The 20,722-nt window shown below is 42.0% G+C and overlaps 4 protein-coding genes across 7 annotated transcripts; 1 reads left to right on the top strand and 3 right to left on the bottom strand.

The window, feature by feature from the left end:
- Positions 1-1,163: 1,163 nt before the first annotated feature.
- On the bottom strand, positions 1,164-3,061 carry LOC102716498. The gene is made up of 2 exons (XM_006653981.3): positions 2,759-3,061; positions 1,164-1,481 (listed from the first exon to the last, which is right to left on the bottom strand). Exons 1-2 carry the CDS (start codon positions 2,980-2,982, stop codon positions 1,391-1,393), a joined length of 315 nt encoding a protein of 104 aa, XP_006654044.1. The 5' UTR covers positions 2,983-3,061; the 3' UTR covers positions 1,164-1,390.
- A 240-nt stretch (positions 3,062-3,301) lies between these two features.
- On the bottom strand, positions 3,302-9,061 carry LOC102713274 (pentatricopeptide repeat-containing protein At3g05340). 3 transcript variants are annotated; one of them, XM_040523849.1, is made up of 2 exons: positions 6,984-9,061; positions 3,302-3,466 (listed from the first exon to the last, which is right to left on the bottom strand). In XM_040523849.1, exon 1 carries the CDS (start codon positions 8,831-8,833, stop codon positions 6,992-6,994), a length of 1,842 nt encoding a protein of 613 aa, XP_040379783.1. In that variant the 5' UTR covers positions 8,834-9,061; the 3' UTR covers positions 3,302-3,466; positions 6,984-6,991. The 3 variants fall into 3 exon arrangements, with proteins under 3 accessions (XP_040379783.1, XP_015692479.2, XP_040379784.1); XM_015836993.2 differs by lacking the exon at positions 3,302-3,466 and adding an exon at positions 6,278-6,362; XM_040523850.1 differs by lacking the exon at positions 3,302-3,466 and adding an exon at positions 6,308-6,350.
- On the top strand, positions 4,231-5,861 carry LOC121054401. Of its 2 annotated transcripts, none has more exons than XM_040523852.1 (2): positions 4,231-5,512; positions 5,688-5,861. In XM_040523852.1, exon 1 carries the CDS (start codon positions 4,330-4,332, stop codon positions 5,503-5,505), a length of 1,176 nt encoding a protein of 391 aa, XP_040379786.1. In that variant the 5' UTR covers positions 4,231-4,329; the 3' UTR covers positions 5,506-5,512; positions 5,688-5,861. The 2 variants fall into 2 exon arrangements, with proteins under 2 accessions (XP_040379786.1, XP_040379787.1); XM_040523853.1 differs by having other exon boundaries at positions 5,683-5,861.
- LOC102716214 (protease Do-like 2, chloroplastic) lies at positions 9,058-19,189 on the bottom strand. The gene is made up of 21 exons (XM_040523851.1): positions 18,940-19,189; positions 18,734-18,850; positions 18,140-18,193; positions 17,855-17,928; positions 17,386-17,449; positions 16,622-16,666; positions 15,982-16,089; positions 15,716-15,793; positions 14,901-14,967; positions 14,656-14,714; positions 13,587-13,686; positions 12,925-13,004; positions 12,748-12,804; positions 11,704-11,807; positions 10,516-10,603; positions 10,345-10,430; positions 10,231-10,255; positions 10,077-10,148; positions 9,937-9,987; positions 9,807-9,867; positions 9,058-9,689 (listed from the first exon to the last, which is right to left on the bottom strand). The coding sequence occupies exons 1-21, from the start codon at positions 19,078-19,080 to the stop codon at positions 9,445-9,447; spliced, it is 1,776 nt and encodes a 591-aa protein (XP_040379785.1). The 5' UTR covers positions 19,081-19,189; the 3' UTR covers positions 9,058-9,444.
- Positions 19,190-20,722: the final 1,533 nt, after the last annotated feature.

Below are 20,722 nucleotides of genomic sequence, written 5' to 3'. Positions count from 1 at the left end.
ATGCATGCATTAACTAGCATATATATTTTATTTAAATTTGATCTATTTTAAATTTTGCCGCATACCATATGGGTTATAAATTTTATTTATACACGTAAGCTTGAAGACGAGGGTGTTACATAACTCACCGGCGTCGCGCGCAGCGTTACGTGACGTGACGTGCTGCCCAACCCGAGATTCCGAGTCGGACGTTGGCAAGAGCGAGCAAAATCCCGCGGATGCCTATAAACCTACGAGGCGACGAGCCCTCTTCTCCTGGATCGACGTGCAGCTGCGAAGAACGCCGCGTTGGTTGGTTTCCATTTGATCAGAGCGAGCGATCGCACATTCGCACGCGAGAACGGTGGCAATGGCGGCGAGGAAGAGCAGCCCGCCGCCGTGGAAGACGAAGGCTGCGGGGTCGCAGAACGGCGGAGCAGCGGGGGAGAAGAAGAAGAAGGAGAAGACGACGACGGCGACGAGGAAGAGGAAGGAGAAGCCGCTCCCGCCGCTGCTGCCGCCGGGGACGGCGGTGGAGGTGCTCCGCAACGGCGCGTGGGTGGGCGGCGGCACCGTCACCATCCGCAACGACCGCACCTACATGGTCCGCCTCGACGGCGGCACCACCGTGCTCGCCACGCGGAGGAGGGTCAGGCCGTCGTTCGTCGCGCCGCCGCCACCGTCACCGCCGGCGGTGACGGCCGGGTCGCCGCAGTCCGACAAGGCCGCCAGCGGCTGAGGAGCTTAACTTGCGTCTCTTGTGAATGTAATGATAAGATTAAATTGATTCAGGATGTGAGTCTTTTCATCAATGTGATGATAGGATTAATTTAGGATGCAAGAGTGCAAATGCAACAAAAAAAAAACAATTTGTTGATCAGGTCAGAATAGCAGATTTATGAAATTTCTCCATGAATCATTCATGTTCGTACTTTCATTGTACTGCCAAAATTGAGCCTTGCATGCAAGACAAAATTTGCACGCACGGTAGGATTTCAGTACCAAAATCCCAATCTTTTGAGCCAAAGCTAAATTATGGGTGATTGCTTGGCTTTTTAAGTGAAAAGGCCAACCGGCATATTTATAGATAAAAAATAATTTATGAATAAAACTTTTATATACGTGTTTTAAAAACCTGTGTTAGAAAATAAACTACGAGGAAAAAAAACCCAAAACCAACTTTGGCTTATAAGCATAAGCAAAGGATAAAAGATGGATGTCATCAAAGCTGACAAATCAAAATGTCTTGTACTCATCAGTTTTATGAAGAGGAAATCAAATTCATTGCCATATCAGTAGTGAAATGGATCTTGACTGACCTACTAGAAAGGTTACATTGCTGAAACAGACAAATATCTTAGCGCCCAAACAAGATGAACGCCAGGAACATATGTATGCAGAATTAAACCAACTATTTGCTTCTCTTGACAGCACGCCTTCCCTGGCCCTTCTTTGGAGGACCCTTCCCACGACGCTTAAGCATTTCCAGTTTTGACAAACGCCTATAGAAGAGAGATACGATATTGTTAGTCAACTAAAACATTTCATGCTACACAATTGTGGCTGACATGCGTAAGGGCTAAGGAACCAAAGGGGGAATGACAATAAAATCAAATTGACATGAACAGAAAGAACACCCTTGTATGGTTTAGTCCTATACTAATTTAAAACAGTAAATACAATGGATATGGATTCTAATCCCTCAAAGGGATGTTCCCTCGTTTTGCATATCATCCAAATAATCACTCCACAAACAATGCATGTACCAAATTCGATCTCTATAAGTTGTAGGGGAAAAAAAAAAGACAAACTAAGACTTTGATTACTATATGCATATTTAGAGTCATATTTGTTTCATCTTTTGTTGTAACTTATAAAGTCAAACTTGATCTTGCATGTTGGTCTAGTGATACATCATACATCAATTTATCTTGTTAATGTTTTTCATAACCATTTAGATGACCTGCAAGAAATGAGGTGATATCCCCTCGAGGGTTTAAAAGAGTTTGCCAAATAAAATGATCAACTAATGTAAGCCATTGAAAACTTAAAATCATAGACACAACATCCAATATACAGGCATTACAACAAAACTTGACTGATAAAGATTATATTAACTTGTTATTTATAAGGATACACTATTTAAGAGAACTTTAGTTCAAAGTTGGGCAAGCTGAATTTAACCTTTGCATGTGGAAGTTTAAGTGTTCAACTCATTATGCTTTGTAGCTAACGAATCCATTGTAAGAAGAAGCAAGCATAAAGAGATGAATGATCTTGCTTTGTCCTGCAATATACTTCACTACTTCAGGCCTTAAAATTGTCCCCTCAAGAATAAGAATGAAACTCCCTAATCTTAACAAAATTCGGTAACAATGCTACTTATTTCAAACCCAATGGATCCACAAACTCACCTACTTATCATACCACCACCACAACTTCTGACCAAAAAATTACACTAGCTAGTGGTAATTGGTAAAGGCCACGTTACTAACCCAATCCATACCAATCACGTTGCTGAGGCACAACGACAAACACCTCCCGGGCACAAACCATGAAACCAACGAAAGCCACCGAGTTCCCACAGGCATATCAACAAACAGTTTGCGAGCACATAACACACAGAGACTATCCCTATCAGAGCAGCGATCCTGGTTACACCCATAGGCCACCAAGGCATAACAACGAACACCTGCCGGGCACAGCACAACCAGCCACGCGCGAGCGAGAGCGAGAACAGCTCAGTATGAGGCTTGGGGAGGAAGGGGAAAACACTTACCCCTTCTCCTCGCGCGCCATGACGAGCGGGTCGTCGCGCTTGATGTCGTAGGGGTACCACTGCGCGACCTGCTCGCCGACCATCTTCTTCCGCAGCAGCTTCGTCGCCGCGCGCTTCCCCGTCGGGTTCAGCGCGTGCCCGAAGATCGCCGCCCGCGCCTCGGCCACCCCCGTCGTCACCGCCGCCGCCAGCAGCTGCCGCAACCCGCCCACCCCCGTGCTCATCGCCGCCGCCGCCGCTCGCGATCTGGCGCCGGATCGCTGGGGTTTGGGGGATTAGCAATCCTACTTTTGGGCCAGATTTTGCACCGACACCATTGGCAACGGGCCAAATTTGGGCTGCCAATTTTGGGCCAACTTTAGAGCATCTATTTTTGTTTCCAAAAACTAGTATCGGGTTCATCTGGTTAAAAAAAATTTTAGATAATAGATCAATATCCAGTCTTCACTTTTAAAGAAGCTACAACCATTTATTATAAAGTTTATAGTTACAGAACAAACGAAATTGGTATATCCATAAAGCCATAAAACTCATAGAGAAACAACAGACATTATTCAATTCTATTGCTAAATCTCGAACCAAAGTGCTCAAACACTTGTATAGTCAAATCTCCCGCTTCTGACAGACAATAGAGATGGTTTCCTTGTTCTCATCACGCTTTTGTAGGATCGCTCAAGACCGTGGTCAATATGTCACTCTGAAAAGAACCTACAAATATGATTTTGGATGAGATTTGTTAAAAACCACCTCATTCATACTTAGCCAAAGAGCCCAATAAATTGCAGATGCTCCTATTAATATCAGATTTTTAACCTGCACCCTCTTTCCATACAACCAACTCCCTCCTCAATCATCAAAACTATATGGTGGTCTCAACCCCAAAGATATAAAAACACATCTCCATATAAATTTGGCATAATTGCAATCAAAGAACAGCAGGGGTATCTAGATAAAATGTTGGACATAAAAATTACAACCTCCGTCCCATAATAACGTCATTTTTTGATTTCTATGCTCAATGTTTTGACCATTCATCTTATTTGAAAAATTTATAAAAAAACTTAAAAAATTAGTCACACATAAAGTACTATTCATATTTTATCATCTAGTAACAATAAAAATATTAATCGCAAAAAATTTTAAATAAGATGAAGAGTCAAATCATTATATCTAAAAACTGAAAAATAACGGAACAGAGGTAGTACACACTTCTCAACAGAAATATAAAAATAGAAAACTTGCATTATAAACCCATATTTTTGCCTCTAATTTAGGATACAAGTGAGCTAATTTTAGGTATGTGTAAACATTAGAAATGCATTTGGTAATCTATTGGAGATATATTTCCTAACTCAATTCCCAAAATTCAGTTTTGTGGATCAATTTTAGTTGATCTTAGATATGCTCTTAGGCTGCCAAATTTGGGCCTATATGGGCCGTCCAGCTCGAATCGGCGGCCCATATTCCGTTCCGAGCCAGGTGGCCACTCGCCCGAATCACCCGAGAGCAGTTGGAGTGTTAGACTTGGTCCACCTCCGCCACCACCACCGCCATTCCATCGCGATCGCCACATGGCCCCGGCCGCCGTCGCCGTCGCGGCGCTGAGCGACGACCTCCTCCGGGAGGTCTTCCTGCTCCTCCCCACCCCCGCCGACCTCGCCCGCGCCTCCCTCGCCTGCAGGCCCTTCCTCCGCGCCGTCCGCAACGCCGCCTTCCTCCGCCGCTTCCGCCGCCTCCACGGCGCCTCGTCCTGCCCGATCCTCCTCGGCTGCCTCGTCCACCACCCCCGCCACCCCGACCAGCCGGCGCCGCTGTTGGTTCCCTACTCCTCCTCATCGACCGCCGGTGCCAGGGCTGGTGGTGTCCGAGATGCCGACTTCTCCCTCTCGTTCCTCCCCGACGGCGGTTGGTTGGGCGGCGGCGGCGCGGCGTGGCAGTTCTTGGACTGCCGCAACGGCCGCGTACTGCTCAGGAATCGGGGATCGCAGGAGCTCGCCGTCGCCGACCCGTTGGCCCGGAGCTGCGTCTCCCTCCCCCCGCCCCCCGCCGAGCGCCCCGTAGGGTACGGCCTCGTCGCCGACGACGGCGACTCATCCTCGTTCCGGGTGTTCTGCATTTCACAAGACGGCGACGCCGGCGGCGGCGTCTCCGGGACGCGAGCCTTGGTCATCTCATCCGGCGAACTTTCCTGGGCCGACGTCGCCGTTCTCCCCCGCCGCCCCAATCTCGCCGGCTCCCGGGCGATGCAGGCGAACGGGTCGCTGTACTGGACACTCGAGGGCGGCGCGAGCATGGTGGCGCTCAGCACGGCGACGATGGAGTTCTCCGTCCTCGACCTCCCGCGTCCATTGAGGCAGCTCCCCTTCGACGTCGTCGAGAAGGGGGAGGATGACGGCAACGGGCCGCTCTACCTGCTCACCATGCGCGGCTTCTGCGTCGAGGTGTGGGCCGGCGCGGAGGACGGCGCCGGCGCGATGGCGTGGACGCCGGTGGAGAAGTCGGTGAGGTTTCACAAGGCGATGGCGATGATGCATGACTCGGTGGAGCTGTACCACCATGGATTGGATGTCATCGGGGTGGTTGCCGGCGTTCTGTTCTTGCGTCAGTGGAATTGCCTGCTCTCCATTGATCTGGAGACCATGAAGCTGAGGAGGCTGTCCGATGAAGATTGCTCGTCGGCGCTGATCTATCCGTACGCGATGCCTTGGCCGCCATCGTTCTTGAATCCTACTGCACATGGTGCTTGATGAAATGGTAATCTGTCAATTCTGGATTCTTCATGGAAATCCTTTGATCACAGTTATGTTTGCCAAGTTTTGCAGTAGAAAATGCTGTATTTATACTAGTCAGCATTGACACTGTTGTTTTCATAGGTGAAATTTTCTGATTACCAACAAGAATGTTCTAATTTTTATCAAGTTTAGTGCAGGAATGTGGCTGGGACGTTCTGCTGAAGCTCGAGCTTATGAGGATCAGTTATGTAATTATGTTAGTGGTACCAAAGGTTATGATGGAAAAGGAAGAAATTCAGTTATCCATAATCCATATGAAGGTTTGGAGGAATGATCCAAGTGCTTGCCTTGCTAGTTTTTCTTTGGTGTTTGAACCTATTAGCGAATAGTGATGTCTGATAGTAAATCCTTTTTGCGAGATCATATGTTCTCTGTTTGTGGTTAACCATAATTTGGATAATGTAGCATGTATATATTTTGATGTTCAGAAGGAGCTTCATATTCCTCCAATAATTATATTTGTGCTGAAATACTGGTCTCTTTTTCTTCACTCTTGGCACAATGAGACTTGTACATTGATATATTGTTGACACAATTCTCACTGGACTGGAGTTTCCTCTGATGCAATTACATAAATGTGCGAGCTGAAGGACTGGCTGTATTTTGATTAAGCCTTCTGCGGGTCTATGAAAGTGCTGTTGGGTACAGAAATAACCTTCGTCTGCGTTTCTGGACATAGGGCCGCCGCGTTGAGCCATAATCTCCCTCCTTGCCGTGACGCCAAAGAGCGTAATCTTCCTCCTCACCGTGACACCACAGAGAGGCGTTTTGGCGATTTGCAGAGCAGTCTCCGCCTGGTCCTTCCATTTGTACTACAACAAATTGTAATAGTCTCCGTATTTTAATAGATAATGTTATTGATATTTTTTGCGTATATTTGACCGTTCGTTTTTTTAACAAAAAAATACGTAATTTTGTTGTGACTATTACTAAATAATTTTAATTATAACTTATATTTTTGCATATTTACACTTTGTTTAATAAGATGAATAATCAAATATGTATAAAAAAAATCAATGGTATTATCTATTAAATTAAAATATAAAGGGAATACATGTCAAGCGAGTCAAAAGAATTAGAATCTAACTCTACTATATTGTATTCCATGGCAAGCGAGTCAAAGGAACTAGGATCAGGGTTTTGAATTGAGTGGCCCGACTATACATCACGGCTTTGAGGGTGCATACTTTTTTCAGTACAACACAAGGAATATTGAATTTGTTTTCTTAACTACTTTAAACTGCTGCATCCCCTTCCACCAAAAAAAACCACTAAAAAAGCCACAAAAACCCAATCCACTGTGAAAAATTGGAATAGTAGGGAAAACCTCAATCCTGACGCAAAGCAAGGATATGTAACTAGTTTGTAAATAAATTTGAGTGGAATATGTTTACCAGAGAGTACAGTATTGTAGCTCAACGAAAGATACAGACCTGAAATCTCACAAGGAAGTGCTTTCCATCAGGTCTTGATCGCTGGCAACTGTAGACAGATGATGTAGCACATCATCAACTGCGGCTGAATCAGGATGGGATGTTGATCTGACGACGAAAGAGTGAACCTCCTTCTCAAGTTCAATCCAGCTCTTGCCAGTGTCCTTCTTCAAACCCATTTCACGCATCCTCTTCATTACCTTGGCTCGATCATCCCATCTTCCCTCGGATGAGTAGATGTTCGACAGCAGGACATAAGCAGCAGTGCAATTAGGGTCCAGTAGGAGCAGCTTCTCTGCTGCATGTTTCCCAACCTCGGAGTTCCCATGGAAGCTACAAGCTCCCATTAAAGCCTGCCAAAGAAGAGCGCTGTCCGTGAAAGGTCCATCTTCAATAAATGATTTTGCTTCATCTAACAAACCGGCTCGGCCAAGCATGTCAACCACACATGCATAATGCTCCATCCTTGGAAGGACTCCATATTGTGATGACATAGAATTCAAGATCTCCAAACCCTTTTTAGGTGATCCAATATGGCTACAAGCATGAAGTAGTGACAAGAATGTGACATATGTGGGCTTGGCACCATCAGCTATCATGGATTCAAAAAGCTGAAAGACTTCGGAACCATTTCCATGTCTGGCGAAGGCCGAAATGATGGAGTTCCATGAAACTGAGTTTTTACTGGGCATTTCATCGAACACCTGGACAGACTCTCTCAATTCGCCACATTTTGAATACATATTGACCAAACCATTGCAGACGTAGATATTCCATCCAAAGCACTTCTTGATGACCAGTGCATGGATTTGCTTCCCAAGAGCAAATGGTGCAGAAGCACCAAATGCCCCCAGAACTGCAGAAACTGTGTTTTCATCGATGTCGTTTCCAGCACCCACCATCTCAGCGAACAATTCAAATGACTTCTCCTCCAGCCCATTTTGAGCAAATCCAACCAGGATCACTGTCAGGAAAACTTCATCAGGTTCTCGACAAGAGCGAAAGACGGTCAGGGCATCCTCCATCAACCCGCACTTGGAATAGACATCCATGAGCCCGCTTTCAACAGGAAGGTCAGTCTCGAGTCCAGCTTTCACAACTAGCCCATGAACCTGCTGGCCTTCCCTTGCTGCCAAAGATCCAGCACAAGCTAGCAGGGCGCATGAGTACGACGCGTTGTTGGCATCCACTGTGCGGATCATCTGCTGAAACAACGTGAAGCTCTCCTTGTACAGCTCTGCACGGGCCATCCCGGAGATCATCGCCGTCCACGTGACTACGTTCTTCTCTGCCATTCCATGGAACACCCTCTCTGCTGAGCCTGGAGACCCGCAATCGAAGTAGGCCGTCACCAGCGCATTCCCAACGGGCACCTCCGCCTGGAACCCGCACAAGACCACCAGCCCGTGCACCATGCCGCACGCGGGGAGCGACGCCGCGCCCGCCCGCCCGCAGGCCGACAGGACCGTCGTGAACGTGGCGCGGTCGCAGGCGCGCGCCGCCGCGCTCGAGCGCAGCATCCGCCTGAACTGCGCGAGCGCGTCGTCGGCGCCGCGGGCGGCGGAGAGGAGCGAGTTCCAGGAGACGGCGTCCCGGACGCGCATTTCGTCGAACACCCCGGCGGCGTCCTCGCGGCGGCCGCACCTGGCGTACATGGCGACCAGCGCGTTCCAGGCGACGAGGACGTGGCGGAGCCACGGGCGGCTCTCGCAGAGGCGAAAGTGGGCGGGGTTCTTGACGACGGTGGCGTGGAGGGCGGCGCCGAGGCGGAGGTCTCCCGCGCGGCCGCAGCGGGAGAGGAGGCCGCTGAGGTGCGCGTAGTTGAGGAGCCGGGAGGACGCATCTCTCATGCCCTGCCGGAACTACACGAAGGGACTCAGAACCAGCCTTGCCGCGCCCCTAGAGTAGCGCTCCGGCGGGAAACGACGCCGTCGGGAGGAGCAGAGGCGGCGGCGATGGGTCGCGCGCGAAAGGGGTCGCCTGCAGTTAAGAGAGAAGGCGGCGCTGCAAAGATTGGTGCAAAAATTATGCACAAGAATAGTTATGAAGCGTCAGATGAGAAAATCAACGGTCATGATGAACACAAGAAATATCATTTTTTTTTTTGTTATTCTTTTACAAATTTAGGAGAAAACAAAGCAACAAAATTTCTGGACGATTTATTGCATGCCCGAAAATTTACAGGATTACACCCTGCCAAATTCTACACTCCAGACCTTCCCAAATTCCCAATCCCCTAAAAAAATGATCATGAATCAAACATCTCTGTGGTTTTTTTCTAAGGTAAAATACAAGTCTAAAACTTCCTACCCTAACATACAACATGACTCGGCTTCGCCGCTATGGAGACATGGAATGGAGCGGATTTCCACATAGTTGGGAAATGCTGTTTGCCGCCGTGCAGGTGCATACCGGCATTGTCACTGTTTTAGCTCAAATTCAAATTCCATCGTTTGGTTGTTCATGCCCAGAGGAGACAGTCAACTCCCATTTCATAATTTGTGACTGGGCTGTCACCGAAATCGTCGTTTGGTTTTTTGATCTCTTGCTCTGCTTCGACATACGGTTCTGATAGATCGGATGACCTTATAGCGGGAATTGCATGTTCCTTGAGGATATCTGATGATGCAGTGGTCGCTTCTTCCCGATCCAAAACAACCAGGAAGTCGTCTTCGAACTCGAACGTCAAAAACTTGTCTTTACAGTCTGCACAGACATAAATTTGGTCATGGTAAGTTTAGCCAGAATTTTAAGGTGTTAAATTGTTAGTGTTTAGCATCATCCTTTAAAAAAAAACGTTATTCAGCATGAGGCAGTACTTACTGTCAACAAGATGGGCAAGATGGTGAATATTCTTTACCGCAGTTCCATTTAGCTTAATGACCTGATAATTAGAACGCATAAGATTTAACACGCACTCATAAAGGTATAGATAAAGGCAGAAGAGTTTTACCTGTTGGTTGCCCATGTGTTCATAGCCGATGTTAACTTCATGTGCCAAAACCTATATATCATTGGTGAATTAAAGATGACTTGATAGCAATAATGAAGCATGAAGACTAGTCAATGATACAGCCACAAAATGCGGCATACCTGCGATACAATAACAATTTGTTCCCCCTCAAATGTTGCTAAAGAGTACCGTGCCTTGGCCAGCAATTTCAACTGTAAATGAATATAAGGTGTCAATAAAGAAAAGAAAATTCAGAGCTTCGAAAAAAATAAGCTGCAAAGATGGTGATCTTACCCCTAGAGTTTCTTCACACTCCTCCCTGCAAATCAACAGAAGTTATATGCGTTAACAACTACAAGCTTCCCAATACCAAGCATGGTTTGAAAGGGAAAGCCATTGGTTACTTACTCTATAAAGGGTTCTGTCAAAGGTGTGAAGACAAGACCAGCAACTATCAGATAAGAAGGCTGTCCCCCTTCAACATGGAATGGCACCTTGTTTTAAGGAAGAAAATCCTTGTAAATTGTGTGAAATGGTGAAATTCTAAATGACTACGATAAAGAGTTTATAGTAACTTACTAAATGTTTTCTTGGCTGCAAAACAGTCTGTACTTTCATGATGTTGCCTGCCCGAATGATACCTAGTTGGGCAACATCACCTGCATACCTGATTGAAGAAGAAAAAATAATTGTTCATTATAACTTATTCAGTCATGCAGGACTATAATAGCTTCTTCAGATTTCAAGGATTGTGTTCTGGCCTAGGGTTCATAATAGAGGTCAATACTAACCTTAACAAAAGAATTTGGAAATTGAAATTGCCCCTCAAAGTGAAGATTTTCCTCTGGTACTTAAGGCAGGGTGTTGTGTTGACAAACAATAATCTAGCTAAGCGGAATTGGAAAGGGAGGATGACTTGTTTTTGCCATAAGCAAGAGAATATAAAGCATTTGTTTTTTGAATGCCGTCTTGCTCGATGGGTTTGGTCTTGATTCCAATTTGTCTCTAATATTGGTCCACCAAGGAATGTGTCACACATGTTTGGACATTATTTTAAGACAAAACCAATGTTTCAGGCCTTTAGTCCTGTTGGGAGCAGCCACAACTTGTTGGTCTATTTGGCTTTGTAGAAATGATGTGCTTTTTGAAAGAAAGTTTTCTTCCTCACCTTTGCAGGTTATTCTCTTGATTACACACTGGCTCCGGTCTTGGGTTATACTCCAGAAACCCATCCTACAGATGTTATTACCATGGCTTGTCGACATTTGGACCAGGTGGCCTTGGAGTTTTTTACCCCAGCATTTGGGTGGGGTTGTAGACCCCACATAGCTGGTCCATGATATCAATTTGGTTTTGTTTAGTTGGATTTTTAGTGCTTGTGTGAGTGTGTTTGGCTGTGTGCACCACTGTGGTGCAGAGGCTGGGGGTTTGTGTTCTCAAACAATTGTAATGTAACTGAAGCTTCCATTATCTAAAGAAAAATACCACCAGGAGGATGACCAGGTGGCGCAGCTCATAGCTTATTAGATATGCATACATATCAACAGGACAAAAGAAGGGCGCCTTAGGTTTAGATGAATCAAGGTTGTATGTGTTATGCATATCCAGAGAAAGTTTCCATCTTAAGTCATAACTAACATGCTACTGTTGGATACGTCCATACATATATCTGTAAATTAAGTTTCAAAAAACTTACAGAAAATATCTGGAAAAGAATTAACAAATTTAGGAAAAGGCACTCGAAGGATAAATTTTCCAAGGACTTACTTTTGACTTGTGAGGTAGCGGAAAGCAATTCGCTCTGTGGAGCGGAATGGCACGGTTCCCTCACATCCAACATTGACACCATCAAAACTTGTTATCACATCTCCCTGGAAAAATGACGACCAGGGAACAAATTGCAGTTTTGTGTAACCATTAATCTATACTACTTTGAAAGAGGCCAATGGTGGTGGTGAGCGGTGAATCTGCCACCACCACCACCACCAACTCACTACGTTTTACAAGAAGGAAAAACTGTCAGGGTGGGGTCAAAGGGCACCAAAATGTCAACCATCGCGCCACCAACTTGTATGTTTTGTGGGAAGGAAAAATGACAGTGTGGAGCCAAATGGCCCATATGTTAGTAATAAATATATGTAAAAGCTAAGAGATAATATATGCATAAAGTGGTGGTAATAATAGGTTAATTATAATTTTCTTTAATTAAAATCCTGTTGCAACGTGCAGGCAAATATGCTACTAGCTCTGTTCCAAAATACTCCCTCCGTCCCAAAATAAACCAATTTTTCACTTTTTACCTACAATTTTTGACTCTTCGTCTTATTTAAATTTTTTCTGCGATTGATATTTTTGTTTTTATTGGATGATAAATCATGAATAGTACTTTACGTGTGACTAATTTTTTTCTAATTTCCTGAAAATTTTTCAAATAAGACGGATAGTCAAACGTTGGACACGGAAACCGGAGAATTGGTTTTTTTTAGGACAGAGTGAGTATAGTCATTTCTAGCTTGTTTAGCATAGATTAATGTTTAGAAGAAAAGACTATGTTGCCCCTCAATAAATGAGGAATGGGTGAGAGTGGGTGGGTAGGTAGGGATAAAATGGGAAGAATTTTGAATGAGAAGTGATTCATGGGACAAATAGTAGTCTAAATAATGCTAGAAATGATTATAGTGTGGTACAAGATTCAATCATAGAAATGCTTATATTTTGGGAAAGAGGGAGCAACTATTAGAAAGATTCATTTGCAGGGAGAAAACCAACAGCCATTCAACCTATGAACTGCATCAAAGTGGTGTAATTTACCTTCCGCAGAACTTTGCTTGCAGGAGCAGTAGGCTCAACCCGGCGGACAAGAACACCCTTCAAGAAAGGAAGATAAAAATGAGGAGGACAGATATGAGAACTATTTCAGAATATATCAAATCTCAAATAAACTTCAGTATTCAAACGCTGAAGTTCATCATGTATGGATGAATATACCTCGCTTGAAGGTACTTTTAAGCTTTCCCGCAATGCTGGGTTTTCCAATTTTTGAAGTAGAACACCCAGGCAAGGGAATCCTACATGATGTTTGAAATTATTAGCACAATAATTTCAACAGGCAACAGTTATGCCATTTCACAGAAACCAGCATGCACATTAAAAATGTAGTTACACTAACTAGTGTGTGCTTGATATCCATACAACTGTGAAATGTCTATAAACGAACTTAAGGAATTCAAAGGTATTAAGGAATTGAGTCACTAACTTGAATAGTGCAGAGATAACGTGAGGTCAAAATGTCTACCTCACCCTAGAAACCAATTTGTGCACACATTGTAATAATTAATAGGTCAATAATTACTGAATAGTGAAGTACCTAAGGGGTGATCATTTGGCTTATTCATGGAATAAGCCAAACAACATATTTGCAAATAAAAAATAATTTGTAAATAAAACTTTTATATATGTGTTCTTAGAGATCCAAAAGCTAAGGCTGGAAAATAAACTATGATGAAAAAAAACCCAAAATCTAATCCAAATTTAAAGTTAAAAATTCAAATTTTGGCTTATAAGTATAAGCGAAAAGATGGGGTTGATGGCTTTCATTTGCTTGTTCCTCGAAAAGTATTAAGACTTAGTTTTAAAAAGAAAAAAAATACCTGTGTATTTTCCATTCTTCTGATAGTCATTCAAGAAATGGGATACAACTGTAGTTGGAATTACATATCCAATATTTTCAGCTTCATCTGACCTGAATACCTAAACAAAGTGCATAATGAGAAAAACAAGACACTATAATGACAAGATAAAAAATTATTCACATATTCCACTTTGTCATTGCCTACAGTAAAATCAATTGTTAGATGGTTATTATTTACACAAACACATAACTAGACTAGATTTTTCGGTTCCCATTAGTTTGGACTTCATTATTTGGATTAGGATACCCAACTAGGAAATTCAGTGGATTGATATTACAACCTCCAAATAAGCATAATACATGTGTAAATTTGTATTAGAACTCACAAATAGACCCACCCTCCACTCCTCTCTTCTTTTTTATTATTTCTATCCTAATATGGGTAGTAAGGTGATTGTGACATTGTTGTCCTGTGAAATCTAGTGAGCTGCTATTAAGTTCGTGTAAACTGCTCTAAAAGCAACTGCCTTGAAAAATAAGGCTTAATTCCAAGAGATACATTAGTTCACTGGAGCCACCAAATACATCAAAAGTTAAAATTATACTCCACCAGGACTTCGAATGCAAGATTCAAAAAGGTAACCTGTTAAGCTCAGTGTAAAATGCAAAGCAATTATGGCATTATGGCTTATGCACTTATGAAATGTGTAATGCACATGTAGAATATGATCCTTGCACACAGCAGTTTCTGAACGCAGAACCTTCTTTTGTGTTAGTATATGGTAGTTAGAGATTTATTAGGATTGTATGGACTCATTCCTTATATCTAGATCCTTCCTTATCTCCTCTCCATGTAACTCTCCATATATCGACCTCCTGAGTTTCATAGAATCGAATACAATTAACCATAGAGATATAAGGAAGTAGTCCATAAAAATCAATCATATCCTAATATATCTCTAACTACCATATACTATGCATTTTGAAACTGGAAATAATGGAACCTATTAGATATGTTCTGGTAGATCAGACATAATCTAAATATGCACATGAGGTACCCAACTAGTAAAATAAGTGAGTAGAAGTACCTGAAATGCCACACCAATGCATTCCCCCTGGTCGTTAAAGGCTGGCCCACCACTGTTTCCTGAAAGGAAGAGAAACAATGTATCCACTTAGTTATGGCCAGAGAAAAGTAGATTACTTATCTCAATGTGATGATGATGATGATTATATATAATGGAGAGAGAGAGAGAGAGAGAGGGAGAGAGGGAGAGGGAGCAAGGGAAGTCATTTTCTCAAGAGAAGGCATAAGTTCAAGGAAAATACTAACCAGGATTTATTGCTGCATCAATTTGAATGCCAAGAAGATCTGAAGTTCCATGTGCATATGGAGTGACCTGGGCTATTCCAAAGCAAAATAGTGTAAGTTTAATCATCTAATTGAATCATAAGAGTTTACTGGCATATAAACATTTACAAAATTGAGCATCATAAATTTATGGCTGAAAAACAATGCTCAATGTACTAGTATACTATAATTTTTCCATTAACAAGATCATTTTTTAGATAATGGAAGTTTTATTGAACTCACTCAATTTCATCAAGGTGGTACAATTTTTTCATTAACAAGATCAATGAAGGACAGATGATATTTTTTTCAAAGAAATTTAGAAAAGGGCAGGGAGTTCCTTCAATTCACTATAGACGAATGGAGTCGATCTGGTTTATAAGGAAGACTGGACATCAAACCTAATAACGGCATGGTTAATTAAAGGAAAACTGGCAAAAACCCTGACATGGCTACTGTGGACAAACCACACAGACCAAGGGACGCAGAACCTAAACCCTAAACCATTATCAGAAGATAGCAATGTCTTAACATAACAGGGGTGGTAACAACAGCAAGCATTGAATGTTTGTTCAGGATCTATCACAGGAAGCAACAGTTTAATTTGTTTCAATATCTTGGGAAAATGGGACTCTAGAAAAATAAAAGATGAATTCTGACAAAGACTATCATTTATTTTCAGGAAAAAGGACAATCATTGAATGTATGAAATACTATCGTCTGTCTCTTAATTATGGGGAACAAACCCATCCAGGAAGAATTATTTATAGGAAACTGAATGAGTGAAGAAATAGAACCTCAATGCGTGACACAACGCCTTTTGTTACAGATATCGTGTCTCCACCAAGAGGATATCCCACAACAGTTACTGAATCCTGAGAAAAACGAACATGTCAAATATCAAGCAAACAACAACAAAAATTATACGCAATCAAACATCTATCAAGAATGTATGCATACACAGATACAGACAGTCAAGTGAGTGATTTCTTTACATTTAGGCCATTGGCATGTTCCTGGTTAGCACGTGTTACTTGCTCATTCAAGAAATGGGGACAATTACCTGAAGGCATGGCAAGCGACCCAGTTGAAGTGGCTCTGTTCCTCGCCAAAACTCCTCATTCTCAACAGAGAGCAATGCAAGATCACACTCAATGCCCCTAGCTAGAACCTGTGGATCATTTTATCAGACATCATCCTAGTATCCATTATCCAAGTAATCCAACCCAGGCAGATTTTGCATAAGTGAAGCAAAGTCATAGTTAACAGGCAGAATCTAATTTCCCAAGGCTATTAACTAACCACTAACATTTCTTATCAAGGGGTATGGACACTGAACAATATGTCAGAAAATCTTATTTCTGTTAGCCTTTTTTCACATTAAATGTTACCACAACATTGTTAGATAAAGCAATGACAGAATAATTTCTCGTCGTGGAGACACTAATCTCATCAATATAGTGAAATGCAGCAAATCAGTAATATTTGCTAGCTAAATTGATATGAAATGTACATTGGTTTGCTAATGGAAGGATCTTATATAAGAATTCCAGATCGCAACTTCATGTTCAGCTAATCCAAGTAATTGTGGAAGAAGAATAAAATGAATAGTTGCCTGATTTGAGTCTAGGCAAACATGGGTTGTTATATTAATGCATGTTTCTAAAAACACTTTAAAGCAGTACAGCGAGAGAGAAAGGCACCTTGGCAATATATTTTTTGTCATCTCCCCTTCTTTTTACTTTAACCTGTGTGGCAAAACATCCTTAGTTTGCGTCAATGGTATAAGTAAACTGTTACCGTAAATTCAGTGATACAGCAATATTGCCAGAAATTTTGAGGTGCTCCATCTGATATCCAGAACTAGTGAATAATGATTTAAAACTCTGAACCAACTCCTTCCATCCCAAAATAAATCAACTCCTAGAGTTTCAACTTTGTCCCAAAATAAATCAACTTCTCCACTGTTACCTACCCTTGGTTCACAGATCAAGAAATTTTATCCCTTCAATACCCCTCACCTACCCACCCAGTAACCCACCAACACTATTTTGCTATTAATAATGGGTATCTGGTCATTTGGTCACCTCAATAATTCTTTCTTGGGAAGTTAGGGGTGGGTTTTTTGTGGGACAGTGGGAGTAAACCAACAGGTGATTCAATAAGAACCGTGCAACTTCAAGGCATAACAAGGTACAATTCCTCTATAATCTAGAAGCTTGTTGGTATTAAAGATTCTGTTTACACCCATGGTGATTATCTGAGTATTACTCCCAGCAAAGAATACAAGAACCTATAGACTGGTTTCCAGAGTCTGGACAATTTACAAGTTAACTGTAATTGATGGTTCCGCCTAAAATTGATATTAGGAAGCACAATGCTTATTCATATGGAAGCACATCTAGAATGAGGATCTGAAATACCATTGCAAAATAGAAACCTGAAATAGATAGACATAAGTAGGCACCTGGGTGTCGTGCTCAACACAATGTGCATTTGTTAATAGTTTGCCATCACCAATCATAAAAGCACTGCAAAATAAATGTCAAGTAAGAGATAAGCTCAGGGGTTCTGATTTAGAAAATGCAGCTCATATTATGTTGAGTTAAACAGTCCGATCTAAGAGATGAGTTTAGAGGTCACAATAATACAGAAACCTTTTAGAATAAACACAGTATTTGTTTACGAGTTTATTTTTGGCATAGCTGAGTTGTTCAATCAGTGAAAAACATAACTTCAGAAAAAAGGTCAGTAAACTCCTTTTCAACATCACAAAATTACTAACAGAAGTATGATTATCCCATTCTATGCCCACTGTTTCTCACTCACCAAACACAAAGGAAGACAGAAGTCACTGGCTTAGTGCTGTATGGCATAAGTAAACACAGAGTCCAATAGAAAACTTATTCAGATATGCGCATTAGATCAATACTTGCCTCCCTGTGCTTGCATGTTGCCTTTGCTTCTGCCAAGGAAGCCCATAATCTGGTGCAATATGAGTGCAATAGACCTAATAATACAGAAGGCAGTTAACCACAAAGAAGACAATAGGACAAGACTAATTTCAAAAATACAGCACAACAAAAGGTCAAGAACTAAAGAAAGATTTGAAATGCAAAAACAGTATCTAGGGCGCACACAGAAAGTTTTCTTGATAAACTATGCTAGGCCAAAATAAGCATCGGTAATCAAAACAAGATAGGTGTACCCATCAAACACACCTTAACAACAGCATTAAGGAATTTGTCCTCTTCAAGGTCCTCAAAATCAGCGACCTGATACAATAACATAATTAGATGAAGATCATGTGACTTTTCTGGTTTGGTCACAACACTGAATCAAATTTGTTCATAAATTGCAGTTGTCTCTCAGACAAACAGAACATACATGGCTAGGAAGACACAAGCATGGTGAATAGTTATCACAGTAAATATGCACATGTGGTAGATGATGAGACGCCACTATGGAGTATGGAGATGTCAACATGCAATTATTTATCAAAGCTGCAAAAGCGTAAAAGGATAACTGGGAAATTCAGATTGAAGTATGAGCATAAACTATTGCTGAGGTGGTGAATTTCCATAGGAACGGAAAGTAAATATAGTCTGCAACCACATCTAACGGAGACACATAGAGTGAGAATTGCAATATGCCCCGAGAACATATTACTTGGGATACTCCTAATGACAATGTAGGGCACCAAACTTTGTATAGTCATCGTCCTAATTATAACTCTCACTGGCTAAACATGCAGCACACAAATTGCAAAGCCGAGCAACGCAATTCGCGAGCAAAACAGCTCGGCATCCTCGCACCTGCGACTCCTTGAAATCAACGGCGAGCCCTCTGTCCTTACGCGACGACGACGACGCCTGCGAGCCCCCTCCGCCGCCGCCGCCAATGCCCCGCCGCTTCTTCGACACCCCCTCCACCTGAAAAAACCAACAGGTCAGCGCCGCTCCTCCTCGGGCCATTGCCGGACACACGCTTGCAGAGGGACAACGCGCACGCACGCGCGCACCTCGTCGAAGCGCCGGGTCACGCGGGGGCCGGGCGGCGGGTGGCGAGGCGCGCGGGCGACGGCGGGGCGGAAGCGGCAGGAGCATGAGGTGGACGGGAAGGGGAAGGCCGGGGAGGCGAAGAGGGCGGCGACGCCCGCCATTGCTGCTGCTGCTGCTGCTTCGCGGCGCGCGGGGTTTGATTTGGGTTTCCCTCCCCCGCGGCGCAGCTCCTTATCCTCTTCTTGATTGCGGGTAAGAAGAGGGGACTTGGGAGAGAGTGAGCACGGCAAGCAGCCGAGCACGTGCAGGCCGCGTGTGATAATATCATTATTAGGTAGTTTCATAATATATTTTTGACTTTTTTTAATATTTAACTATTTATCTTATTCAAAAATTTAGTACAAATATAAAAAATAATAATACATGCTTAAAATTATTTTGATAATAAAGCAAGTCACAAGCAAAATAAATGATATTTTCATAATTTTCTGAATAAGACGAATTACAAATATTAAAAAAAATCAAATAACTTATATTATGAAACGGAGGGAATAATGTTTAAAAGGATAGCAACGGTTAACTCTTTTCTCATCTACATCAATAATACAAACTCATTTTATAAACGTACGTACGGACGTAGAGCCCTGTGTGGTTTTTTGTTAATACAATAAAATAATATTTTATTACTTTTCTTTCCTTCCAATCTACTCGTGCAACAAAATTTACTTAAATAAATATTAAGAGCTAACTATGAGTCATTGTTATGCATAACAACCATTTGTTTTCTCGCTTATCTTTCCTCGGTGTCATCGTATTTGCTCACGTGATAATGAAAAGAGTCAGCTAATAATCGTCATCATGCATGTCCTTAGTTTGCACACTAGAAACACTTTAGTGCCATTTTTTCTCAAATATCTCTTCATAATAGGAATATTTAGTTATTCGGTTCGGAGGATTTTGAAACAAATAAATGAATTAAATTCTTTCTTAAAAAACAAAATTGTCTCTCAATTTAACAAAAGCTATAATAATTGGGGTGTGTAGGTGGTTGCATGGAATTTTAAAATTAAAGTATATCGTAGTACTCCACGTGTTCTTCTTTAATTGGAATTTTTTAATTTTAATCGCAAAAATAAATTATATTTTAAATCTATGAAGTTAAAATACAATGAGCATAATTATCGGGTATAGATTATCTTAACAACTTCTGGAAAAAAATACATAAGTGACTTCTTGTGATTTCTGAGTGCATCTTGTTTTTTTCATCACTACCGGACAATTAGATTCAATGGTTTAGATCCATACCATTATATTTTTCATATTTTTAAAATATATCATTATCATTCACTTATAATAACAGTCATGAAATTACTATTTTACATATATTTGAAATATGTCATTATTTACCCATTCAATATGTTGAAAATAAAAAATGGACCAAATTACCCCCTCGTCTTCCTCGATCCTCTTATCTCTCCACTGATCTTCCTCACATCTCTCTAAAGCCAATCTCAATAGGAACTTCATAAAGGTTTCAATCTTATTAAATGACATATCATATAGCAAAAATTAGTGGTGTGTCATATAATTTATGATGAGATAAATGATTTGATTTTGATGAGGATGATACTTGGTGTACACGTTTAACTGGACCATGAAACTGGATTGAAATCTACATTCAGAGTAATCTGTTTCATCTCCACGCAACTAATCAACTTACATTGGTTACTTGGATATAACGTTTAAGTAATGTGTTAGCCTATGAAACCATAAAGTAAAACTTTATATTGGAAACACATGTTT

This window comes from Oryza brachyantha, chromosome 5, assembly GCF_000231095.2.
Source record: "Oryza brachyantha chromosome 5, ObraRS2, whole genome shotgun sequence".
Lineage (NCBI taxonomy): Eukaryota > Viridiplantae > Streptophyta > Magnoliopsida > Poales > Poaceae > Oryza > Oryza brachyantha.
This window is presented reverse-complemented; position numbering and strand designations above follow the sequence as displayed.

What these genes read in the sequence shown, in the direction of transcription:
- LOC102716498 (XM_006653981.3), bottom strand. Translation starts at nt 2,982, where the DNA reads ATGAGCACGGGGGTGGGCGGGTTGCGGCAGCTGCTGGCGGCGGCGGTG. An exon ending in ATGGCGCGCGAGGAGAAGGG is followed by an intron (nt 1,482 to 2,758) that starts GTAAGTGTTTTC and finishes TCTCTTCTATAG; the next exon opens with GCGTTTGTCAAAACTGGAAA.
- LOC121054401 (XM_040523852.1), top strand. Translation starts at nt 4,330, where the DNA reads ATGGCCCCGGCCGCCGTCGCCGTCGCGGCGCTGAGCGACGACCTCCTC.
- LOC102713274 (XM_040523849.1), bottom strand. Translation starts at nt 8,833, where the DNA reads ATGAGAGATGCGTCCTCCCGGCTCCTCAACTACGCGCACCTCAGCGGC.
- LOC102716214 (XM_040523851.1), bottom strand. Translation starts at nt 19,080, where the DNA reads ATGGCGGGCGTCGCCGCCCTCTTCGCCTCCCCGGCCTTCCCCTTCCCG. An exon ending in TCCTTAATGCTGTTGTTAAG is followed by an intron (nt 17,929 to 18,139) that starts GTGTGTTTGATG and finishes CTGTATTATTAG; the next exon opens with GTCTATTGCACTCATATTGC. An exon ending in CAAGCAAAGTTCTGCGGAAG is followed by an intron (nt 11,808 to 12,747) that starts GTAAATTACACC and finishes TCATTTTTCCAG; the next exon opens with GGAGATGTGATAACAAGTTT.